The sequence below is a fragment of the Saccopteryx leptura genome, chromosome X, assembly GCF_036850995.1.
Source record: "Saccopteryx leptura isolate mSacLep1 chromosome X, mSacLep1_pri_phased_curated, whole genome shotgun sequence".
Taxonomy (NCBI): Eukaryota; Metazoa; Chordata; class Mammalia; order Chiroptera; family Emballonuridae; genus Saccopteryx; species Saccopteryx leptura.
The window spans coordinates 90,042,057-90,053,914 of record NC_089516.1 but is presented as its reverse complement, the minus strand read 5'-3'; the positions used below and the strand labels follow the sequence as shown (position 1 = coordinate 90,053,914).

The 11,858-nt window shown below is 42.2% G+C and overlaps 1 protein-coding gene across 1 annotated transcript; it reads right to left on the bottom strand.

Moving 5' to 3' along the window:
* Positions 1-10,254: 10,254 nt before the first annotated feature.
* LOC136386407 (heat shock transcription factor, X-linked member 3-like) lies at positions 10,255-11,501 on the bottom strand. The gene is made up of 2 exons (XM_066357837.1): positions 11,031-11,501; positions 10,255-10,758 (listed from the first exon to the last, which is right to left on the bottom strand). Exons 1-2 carry the CDS (start codon positions 11,499-11,501, stop codon positions 10,255-10,257), a joined length of 975 nt encoding a protein of 324 aa, XP_066213934.1.
* Positions 11,502-11,858: the final 357 nt, after the last annotated feature.

The following is an 11,858-nucleotide window of genomic DNA, read 5'->3' as shown; positions in this document are numbered from 1 at the left end:
TATACTAAGGGAAATAAGCAAGACAGAGAAGATACTATATGATCTCACTTAAGTGTGAAATCTTTAAAATAAAAGCAACAAAAAAAGCTCGTGGATACAGAAAAGAGATTGGTGGCCACCAGAGGTAGGGAATGATGGTAAGGAATGATATGCAAAGAAAATCAAAAGGTATAAACTTGAACTGTAAAAATAAATACCATAGGGATATAATGTATAGCATGACAACTATAGTTATTAGTATTGTATTGAAACTTGAGAGTTGCCAAGAGTAAATCATAAAAATTCTAATAAAAAATGTTGTAATTTTTATGATGATAAAGATTAACTAGACTTATTGTGATGATCATGTTGCAATATATACAAATATCAAATCATTAATTTTACAGATGAAACTAATATAATATATGCCAATTACCTGTATATCTCAATAAAAATAAATAAGAACTGTCTCTATATATGGATATGCAGTAGTTTAGTGAAATATTAAGTAAAAATGCAAGGTAAAAAAATTGTGGCCTGATCTGTGGTGGTACAGTGGATAAAATGTCTACCTAAAATGCTGAGATAACTGGTTGGAAACCCTGGGCTTGTCTGGTCAAGATAGATATAGGAATTGATGCTTCCTGTTCCTCCCTTCTTCTCTCTCTCTCTCTCTCTCCTCACTAAAGTAAATAAATAAATAGTGTATGATATATATCAAATAAAAGAGAGTATAGATTCATATGCATATGCAGAAACTTTATATTAAAAATAAGTAACATTTTAAAATGTAAGGTTAAACCAAAAAACTAATATATTTATACATATGGAGGGAAGAGGAAGTAATATGGTAGAGGAGACAAGGATTGATTCTAGAATTCTCTGTATATACTTGTTGCTGTAAATTTGATTTGAGAACTGGTGAATATATTTTTATATTAATAAACAAAAATTTAATCAGAAATTTGAAAACACACAAGCTAGAAATTTATGTAACTGAATGAAAAATAAATTGGTGTCGATTTGGTGGCTTTAGTACTTTAAAAACATATTCTGAAAAATTTTATAATATAGTATTTTAACTATATAACTGTGGATTTAGTTTAATGACAAAAAACTTAAAATAAATATTAATTTTAAAGTGATTATATCGCTAGTAATGATGTTGAAACTGTTATTCTGAAATTATTAAATAGCAATTGAAGTTTAAATAAAGACATAGTTATTTAATGTTACAGTTTTCAGCTTAAGTGAAAATAGAGATATAAAAGTAGAATTGAAAAAGTAAAATTAAAAAAATTGTGATTCTAGATTTGATTTAGAGTTAATAGTATTATGTCATAATATATTATCTCTTAAGTGTTGCACATTTCTCAATTGTATCCACTTCAGGGAGGCAGAAACATTAACCAACTCAGCATCAATAATCTCATAGATTTTGGTCTTTGAACACAATTTTCAACATAAAGGGATCACGGTACTTGAAAAATTGGCTAATCTGATTAATGCAAAATTTGCTGTGAGATGTATATATAGCCTGACCTGTGGTGGTGGCGCAGTGGATAACTAGGAATGTTGAGGTCACTGGTTTGAAACCTTGAGGTCGCTGGTGTTGACAGCAGGCTTGTCAGCTTGAGCACTGTGTCTTTGGTTTGACCCCAGAAATGTTCAAAGGATTCCAAAGGTCGCTGGAAAAAAACGTCCGAGATCACTGCCTTGAGCTTGAGCCCAAGGTCTAATTCCTGGTCAGGGCACTTATGAGAAGCAATCAGGCATCACTAAAATGAAAGCAACTATGAGTTGATGCTTCTCATTCTCTCTCTCTTTCTCTCTCCTTATCTTTCTCTCTTTCTCAATCTACCTATCTATATCTATAGCAGGGGTCTTCAAACATTTTACATAGGAGACCAGTTCACTGTCCCTCAGACCATTGGAGGGCTGGACTATAAAAAACAAAACAAAACTATAAACAAATCCCTATGCACACTGCACATATCTTATTTTAAAGTAAAAACAGAACAAAACAAAACAAAACTGGGAACAAATACAATATTTAAAATAAAGAACAAGTAAATTTAAATAACAAACTGACCAGTATTTCAATGGAAACTATGGGCCTGCTTTTGGCTAATGAGATGGTCAATGTCTGGTTCCATATTTGTCACTGCTAGCCGTAACAAGTGATATGATGCACTTCTGGAGCCGTGATGCCTGTGTTCCCTGTCACCAGAAGTAGTACTGTACGTGAGCAATGCCACACTTTGCAGCGCTGGCACATATAATACTCCAGGATGCATCCTGTGCTCCTCTCACTGACCACCAATAAAAGAGGTACCCCTTCCGGAAGTGCGGCTGGGGCTGGATAAATGGCCTCAGGGGGCCGCATGTGGCCCATGAGCCATAGTTTGGGGTTCCCTGATCTATAGATATATATATAAAGAGTATATATATGTATGTCTATATCTATATCTACATATATATATATATATATATACATACATACATACAGAGAGAGAGAGAGTGTGTTCATAACATTTTTCAAAAGAGGAAAGCAAGAAAACTTAAGTGAAAATGACTCAGGAGCCCTGCATAGTTTAAAAGGGCTCTAGATGGATAAGTATAAAAAAATATGAGCTTAAAAAATGAACGAAAAGCTGTGCAACAATTTCAACATAATCAATATGTTAAAATACATAAATTCTTGACAGTGTAACAATCAATCACCTTTGGAGAGGATGCTAGGAATCTTATTTGTTATTCTTAGACAAAATAAAGGAAAGAATATCAAGTATTTATTTTACATCTATAATATAAACAGTACCATCAATACTTAGTTGAAGAGAGAAATTTTTCTTCATAGGAGTTTCCTATCTAATAAATGAAGGGAAAATATAATTAGAATACTGCCATTTTAACCTCTAACAAAATAATAAGCATAGGTAATTATGATTATGGTTGTTAAAATAATGAAAAGCCCATGAGTACCTTCATATTGGATGATTCAGATAAACATCTCAATCTATAAATCAGACTTAACATCCTTAAACTCAGCTAAGCATCTATATATTCTGATGAAGTCTACAATATCTATAACCTCTTTTTACCCAATTTTGAACATAAATCTGATCAAGGCTCTTCTACTAACCATCTGTTTACAGGAAATACAAAGGACAAAAGCATCAGTTAAATCAATGGTTTTCAACTGCTGGTCCACAGATTGGTGGTAGTCATCAAAAATTTTGTGCCAATCCATGAAAGCGTTAACCACCTTAATGCTGAATAAAGATTAGAGAGTCTATCATCATTGGAGCATCAACCACGGTTGTAAACCACTGATCTAGTTGACTTGATAATCAAATCAGTAGTAATGTGTCATCCATTCCATGCTGTGTACATGCCCTTTAAATTTAGGACAATATCTTAATACAGCAGAGCTATTCTGCTGTTAAGATCTTGTTGATGTATTGCTAGCTGATAGAGAAAATATTTGGGAGAAAGGCGGCCTTATTAATTGTTTTTCTCATTGTACTGTTTATTTACAAGCATAGAATTTTACTTTTCTGTATTAAGGCCAAAAATGGATTTGTGATTACAAAGTGGTGATAGTTTTCTGTTGTCTGTGAGCTTAGGAACCTGCATTGTTCCTGCATTGCTCACAGAGTGCACATTTCCAATCTGAGGAGTGTGGATGGAGCGCAGAGCACATTCCTAGCAGCTGTAGCTGATGCAATGCTGTGAGAATACTCCAGCTTCCAGAATCCTCCTGGGCATACTCAGGAAGGGAGCTCACCTGTAATAAGGAAGTAATTTAGCGCCAACCACGCAGCTCCCTGATCTTTTTGTCATTGGCTTTGAGGAACACACTGTAACACCCTATCGGTTGAAACCATGTATATAAGCTAGCTTGCTTCCTGGATAAAGTGGATCTGTGTCACTGAACCTGGTCCCCAGAGTTGAGTCTTTGCGTCTCCATCATCGTCACCCCTGGCAGGACTTGTCCACAACTGGCACCCAACGTGGGGCAGGGACCTAACCAGCATCAAAGGGATGGATGAGTGACCCTCTGCAATGGGAAACCTTCCCCCCCACTCAAGCCCTGCAGGCTTGAGCTCTGCATGCCCTATTGCAGAGTAGGCAAGTTAAAGATTGTGAAAAGGATCTCTGTACTTGCTGGGAGATTCTCTCTGGTCTCAATCCCTGGATTGAGGATGCGCCTCTTTGGGACCCGGATACTTGGGCCCGAGCTCTCTGGTGCGTCTGTTTGGCCGAAGTACATGAAGGACAAACCTTCCTTCTCGGCCTCATTCCTGCCCTGCTAGCGACACATGCCTGCCTGACCAGTGCTCCTGCTGGGGACTCTCTGCCAGTGCCAAATATATTGCAGGATGCTCCTCTATCTGAGGAGCTCTTACCTCCCTATTCGCCACCCTCCACTGAAGAGGAAAGTAGTTTAGCCTCCAAGTTTGACAAAATCGCGGCTGAGCTCGCAGAAACGAAACCAACTGAATTGCTAACTGCGCCAACAGCTCTGCCACCAGAAAAAGCAGAAGTCACTACTTCTGCATTCCCTGCTGGGGCTCAGTGCCCCACCCCAGCCTCTCAGATGCCATTTTCTACCCCAGCTTTAACTCCAACACGTGTTCCTGCTGCAGACCCATGGGCCAGCCTATATGCCACCATGTGTCTTTTTTCTTTCTGTCTGTCTGTCTTGTCTATTTTTCTGTATCTCTCGCTCTCTCTCTTCCCCACCACTCTCTCTGAAATGATTCTGGAAGGACCCAGCCATAGAACAGTAGCGGGGATCACACCCTCTTCTAACGCAAGGAAGAGGTTATGCTTGTGTATTTCAGTCAATTTGGATCCCAGGAACGCCCCCAACCTGCTTGATAGGGTTTCTTGGGCACCCACTAAGTGGTTCAGTCTTCACCTGTCCAAAGCCACAGCCCTGGCCTTCTCCACACCAACTACGCCTGAGGGAAGGAGGTCCTCAGTGCTCGAGAAGAAGACCTCACAGCCAGTGTGTGCTTCCCATCACCTGGGGGAATGTGGAGGCTTTGGTGGGGTGGACCCAGAGAATTGCCCTTGACAGGCTTCCAGGCCCTGGTTCTCTGTTCTTGCTTATGTGTGCTATAGTAACTGCTGACTCCCAGACGCAGGCACAGCAGCCTGGGGCTCAAGCCTGGCAGCACGAGCTGGTGTTTTCAGTTCTTCATCTTTGAAGGATGAGGAGAGTTGAGATTCGCAGACTCCAGAAGGTAAACGGTGGCAGGTGCAGTGGGAGGATGAATGGAAGCCAAGCTTGCATCACTGAGTGGCTGCTGGAATGGCAGGAATTGCCTGCTAAGCCTCTGGTGGGTTTGCTGACATTTTGGGACATAAGGGTGGTTGTCATCATGCTCTCCAGAGCAGAGATGGAAATGCTGACTGCCATTGCCATGTGCTCCTCTTTGGGACAGTGTAAGACCTGCCAGGATGGCAGGGATGAGGGGGGTGGCTGAAGCCTCATGTGCATGAACTGATTTCCTGGACTATGACCCGAGTGAGCACTGGCTCCTCTGTTGGATAGACTTAATGGATTTTGGACAATGTTAAATACCCTGTTGGTGGGGGGGCAGCTTTGCTGGAAGTACTCCCCTGCCCTGGAAAGTTTTTCCCATGGCTAGAAAGAAGGCGGAGGATATTTTGTGCTTTTGGCAAAGTGCTCAGAGACTGATGAAGTGTTCCTCTGTAATTGTTGAAATTGTATGATTTGTCATGTTGTTGTAATTTGTGTAATGTGCCTTGCAACCATATGCAGTACGCAGCCTACGGCAAGCCATTTGTTTCATGTTTGGATGCTGGAACCTTTGTGGGAAGGGGGCTTGAATGGACCTACTCCCATTTTTTGCAATCAAGATGGAACTGTGTTTAATGGCACCTAGAAGGTCTCTGTAATACAATGGGAGGGAAATGACATTCCGACCTCTAGGAGGAATCCCCTGTTTAAGAACCCCATTCTATTTCCTAACTAGTCAAATGTTACAAAAGCTTGCCTCATTGTTTAATCCAGCTAATCTATTATCATATAGTATAATAGGTATTATAGTTGTTTTAGTTCTACTAGGGTTCTGTTGCATAATGTGTAGCATTCAGAAGCTACAACAAGAGCAAGCTGTCACTCATCAAGTCCAATTAGCCTTAATTAAAAGAGAAGGGAGATCTGTGGGTGCAGTTCCAAGCACATTCCTAGCAGCTGTGGCTGATGCAATGCTGTGAGAATACTCCAGCTCTCAGAAACCTCCTGGGCATACCCAGGAAGGGAGCTCGCCTGCAATAAGGAAGTGACTTAGTGCCAACCACGCAGCTCTCTGATCTTTTCAGCCATTGGCTTTGAGGAACATGCTGTAACACCCTATAGGCTGAATCTGTGTATATAACCTAGCTTACTTCTTGAATAAAGTGGATCTGCTTCACTGATTCTGGTCCCCATAGTCGGGTCTTTGCGTCTCCGTCATCCTCACCCCTGGCAGGACTTGTCCACAGAGGAGTCCTGCTCCTTGTCCTTGTCAGGGTCCTTGTTAAGGTCCTGAAGTAGGGCCTTAACTGGAAGAGCAACCATCAGAATGGGATGATAGATGCAGTACAAAACCATCACTGAATCATTTAGCTGGTAATCTGGAGAACTGTTGAGCCATTCCCCTGTGCCATCTGTCTCAGATGTGGCCATGAAGTCAAATATGAAATTCCCAGATGTGCAGTCTGCACTTGTGCAAGCTGGCTCACTTGGGACATGGACTTCCATGGCACTGCTGGGAGATCACTGATCTGAATAATAGAATGACTGGGTGCTACTAGGTTCCTGAACATTTGGAGCTTTCTTCTAGGACTTTTGTTTGGCAACTTTGGTGCCTTTCTTGTGGTGAATTGTGGGGCTACTGGATTTCTTTGGGTAGGTTTCACTGGTCCCTGGCCAAGAAGGAGTTATCCAGTTCCCTTTCCTTTTAATGTTCTCAGTGAGCCAAAGCTTGTCTCTTTGAAAGTTGAAGTTGTGTTACATCTGAAACAAAATTTATTATTTTAGTCATTCAGAGATAAAATATATCTATTTGGCATTAACTAACCTCTCAGAGTCTTTAGCCATTCTTACAGGTTATCTCTTAGGGGTTATTGTTTCATATGAAAGCCTATACTTTCTCATCTTTCCATAAATACTGTGCTGTGTGAAATAGAACAACTCCCTGAAATGAAAACCTTTCAGTATATCATTCTCCTTGCTCTGCTATAAAGATGGTCAAGTAACAGAGCTAGTGGGAAACAGGAGAATTTTTTACTTTACCATGATCCTGTTGTTCTCTGGAGTGCAAACTGGAGAGTTGCTCGGATGTATTTTGCTAAATCCATACAGGTAAAGCACTTCAGCTTGTCTGATTCAAAGACTCTCTGTGTGCCCTTCCGATAAAAAACTTTTGTCTGGAAAAGATCTTTTGTCGATGATCACAACATTTTCATCGTCATTCCAGCACACAGATATGAAGGCATCACCCTCCACTTCCTTCAAAGCTTTTTTGGGAAGGACAGTCCACCATTGTTTCATTCTACGTTAGTGCTGCCTTGGTTTGAGTCCAGTGATTGTGGGTTATCTTGGAAGCCTGAACTTAGATCCCAGCTTCTTCTTGTGCTTCTCCAAAGTCTCCCTTGGATACACAGCTGGTTCCAAGGATGCAACAGATTGGAGACCCATTATGGGCTTTCCATCCTCCGATGAGGACAGCATGTCTTTGTCTATTTTATTGGTACTCTGACAAGTCATAGTTAAGGTCAGAAATGTTTTTGGTCATGCAGGGATACTGAATACAGTAAGTACCGTCCTGGAAATTTTAGAATCTCAGTTGGGGGGCAACCAGGTGCTTAAATCACAGTCCTCTTTGATGGTCATGTGATGACATAAAGGTGTCTCACTGCTGGCCTGGAGAGTGGACACTGTTCAAATGTAGAGGAGTGGACAGGTATAAGACCTCCACAGAGACGGATTAAGATTGGTTGAGGCCCAGGGCACAGAAAAAAATATTGGGCCTCTTAAAAAAAGGAGAGAGACAAGGAGAATAAAAATACATGTTAACCATATTTTTAAATAAATAAAAAATGTTATGTACTATTCTTGTTAAAATTGCACATATGAAACCAAACTTGGTGACATTAGAAAAAAAAGTGTAAAGTTGGGGTTTTGCAGGGCCCTTCAGAAGTTGGGGCCCAGGGTGTGTGCCAGGTATGCCCTCTGTAAAACCTGCCTCTGGGCCCCCAGCTTCTCTCTTTTTGAAAAGTAAAGGAAAACAGAGTTCAGGTTTCCAGAAATGACTTTCCTCTGCTAAGGCAGGCTTTTGTGTACCTCTGGAAGAACATCATATACGTGGCTGCCTAGTCTTCTTGGGTCTAGAATCTTTTATTTTTCCCTTCAAGAATATTCCAAAACTTGAGCTGTCTGTTGTGGTTTCTTAATCCAGCTTTATGATCTTTTCTTTTCAGATGGGCATCCTCTGGTAGTGGCCTCTCCATGGTAAAGGTCAGGGATCAGCCATCTTGACCCAGGGCCAGACCCAGCCTGCTGTCTGCCTTCGTAAAGAAGCTGTATTGGAGCATAACTCTGCGCACTTATTTATGCATTGCCTGTAGTTGCTTTCACACTAAAATAGCAATGCTGAGTAGTTTAGGGAGAGTCCATATGATCCACAAGGCTATTTTTTTTTCTATCTGGCCCTTCACAAGAAGAGCTTGCAGACCTCTAACATAGAGCATGCAGACAAGGATGGAGAACAGAAATTCTGAGTGGGAGGTCATGGAAGACAGATACAGTCCCCTGCATTTTAACTGTCAGATGCAGTCCTTTCTTAAGAGGTTATAGCTTTTGCAAAGATGGGAATTTGGAGTTTCATTGGCAGAAATGTGGTATCATCTTGGCTGTTTATTTTCCCTTTCTTTCCAGGTGACACATTCATCTGTATACATTGTCCCTGAAGAATACCTAGTGTACTCCTCCTGCAAGCTTGGCGGGACGGCTGCAAGTACAGAGCCCAGCCTCAGTGCGAGAAAGTCATGTCGTGCTCAACCCCGAGTCCTGAACTCACCTATACATGCCTGGAGATAAAAGACATGCAGTGCCTGTATTATATTAGGAGCATAGTAGATGCTTTATATTCCAAATTTCCCCCACCCTGCCTATAGTGTGATACACAGAGACCCATCAGTAAAACAGTCCTTTGTTGTAATAAAGCCATGATTTCTTATTATTTTCAGTAGAAATCCCTCCTCAGTCAGTTTCTTTGGATCTCGATTCTTCTATTTTCAATGTGAGCATCACCAAGTTTGTACCCTTGGTCCTGCATGTTTATTCTTTCCTAAGTTGTGATTTTATTCTTCAGGTCCTGACTCAAGTTTATTGTTTGTGAGATGCCTCAAACTAGATTTCTTTCAAGTGTCTCAATCTCAGAATATTCAAAATGGAATCATTACATCTTTTCCCACCTTCCTCCCATATTCTGTTTTGGTTACTGACATGACTTGGTATCTTCTTCTTCCTCACCCCCCATATCTGTTGCATTCCAAATGTATGCTGACTCTGCCTGTAACATCTTCCCTGTGGCTGTCGTAGTGTTGGTATTTGCTGTCTCTCACCTGCACTGCTGCAATATTTTTTCAGTCATCTGAATTCAGGCTTTGTACCTTGTAACCCAGTACTTTTCAGCCAGTGATCCACAGACCAGTTCACCAGAAATTTTGTGCTGGTCAACAAAAGGATTAACCACTCCAATGTTGTATGAAGTTTATAGACCCAATGACCTTAGTCAAATTGTCTTGTGCTCAGGGTGATTTCTGCCTTAGCAGTCCCCCAAATAATTCCCTTATTTTCACCTATCCCCAAGCATAAAAATGTTGGAAACCACTGATCTAGTTGATCTGATAAACGAATCAGTACTAATGTGTTGCTCATGCAGTGCTAGGTACACGCCCTTTAAATTCAGGATGATGCCTTACTCCAACAGAGCAATGCTACTGCCAAGAACTGCTTACTGCATGGCTAGCTGGTAGAGGAAATATTTGGGGGGGGGGGAAAACAGCCATTCTCTCTCTTTTTTTCCTGATTGGATTCTTTATTTACTATTACAGTTTTTCTATTCTTTATTAAAGCCAAAATAGGTTTGTGGTTACAGAGTGGTGATATTTTTCTGTTATAAGTGATCTTAGGGACCCACATTGTCCCTGTACTGCTCAGAGAGCAGAGTTGAACTCTGAAGAGCCCTCCTACTCCTCGTGGTCAGTGAGCTGGACAGGGCCCTCGGGTGCAATCACCACCACCGGAAAGGCAGCAAGGATGATGGGTTGATAATAGATGTAATAGTAAAACATCAGGGAATCAGGGACTGGATAATCAGGGGCGCTGCTGGGCCCCTCCCCTGTGCTGTTGGTCTCAACAGTGCAAATGGGAACAGGAACGCTATTCCCGTTTGTGACTTCCCCCCTTGGGCCACTCAACTCAGTTGGGACATGGACTCCCGAGGCATGGCTGGGGAACCCCAGATCCGTGATCTGGAATGATCCCATGGCACTGGATCCCTGAGCATCAGGAATGCTCTCTAGGGCCTTTTGGTTGGCTGCTTCGTTGGCATCCACATGGTGAATTCGTGGGGCTGCGGGCTCCCCTCTCTCTTGAGTTGCTGCGCCGATAGGAGTCATCTGGTTGTCTTGTCTCGTCATGTTCTGCATGAGCCACGGCTTGTCTTTTCGGAAGTTAGAGTTCCGATACATCTGGAAAAAAGTTAATCATGTTAGTCATTCCGAGAGAAAATACATCTATTTGACACCACCTGACCTCTCAGAGTCTGTTGTCATCTCTACAGGTGTTCTAAAGGGGTCTAGTTTCATATGAAATCTATACTCCCCATCTTTCCATAAATACTGCCCCGTGTGAAATAGAGTTCCCCCTGAAATGAAACCCTTTCACTATATCATTCTCTTGTTCCACTAAAACAACGGTCGAGTGAGAGAGAAGGTGGGAAACAGGGGACTTTCTACTTTACCAGGATCCTGTTGTTCTTTGACAAGTAACCTGAAGCGTCAGTTGGGTGTATTTTCTTGAATCCATAGAGGCTCAGCCTTTGGGTGAAATTGGTCAGCCAGGATGACCCTGTCTGAGCGCCCTTCCTGCGAAGCACCTCCGTCTGGAAGAGATCTTGATCTATGATCACCGAGTCTCCATTGTCACTCCAGCGTACGGAGGTAAAGGTGTCATCCTCCACTATCTTCCAAAGCTTTCTTGGGAAAGAGTGGCGGCGAAGATATTTCTTTCTTCTCATTTCGCTGGAGCCTCGGGTTGGCATCTTCGGTTGCGGGTTGTCTCTGGGGCGCACACCTCCACTTCCGCGGCCATTTGGGTCTCCGTGTCCCCTAAACAGCATCTTTGGGTACACAGCTGCATCCAGGTGTTCCACAGATGGTAGTCCTCCTGATGGCTCTTCACGCCCTGATAGGTGCTGCTTGTCTTCGTCCATCTCACGGGTACTCTGAGTAGCGGTGGCTAGGCTCAGAAATGCCTTCAGACACCACAAGTGCCCTATATATACTGTCCTCAAAATTCTAGAATATCAGTCGGAGGGCAACCAGCAGCTTACATCACTATCATGTGATGTTACAAAAGCGGCTCACCGTTGGGCTCTGGTCACGTGAAGGAGTGGACGCTGCAGGGTTCCCAGCTTCTCTCTTTTTGGAAAGCAGGGGAAAATAGGGTTCAGGTTGTCAGAAAGGGCTCCCCTCTGCTGAGGCAGCCTGTCTTGTGCCTCTGAAAGAGCAGCATGTGCATGCCTGCCCAGTTTTCCTGGTCTAGGACCTTTTATTTTCCCATCAAAGTC

Bases quoted from the DNA above. Each gene is read 5' to 3' on its own strand.
- LOC136386407 (XM_066357837.1), bottom strand. From the start codon at position 11,501: ATGGACGAAGACAAGCAGCACCTATCAGGGCGTGAAGAGCCATCAGGA. The intron at 10,759-11,030 runs GTAAAGTAGAAA...ACTTTTTTCCAG, and splicing joins CAAAGAACAACAGGATCCTG to ATGTATCGGAACTCTAACTT.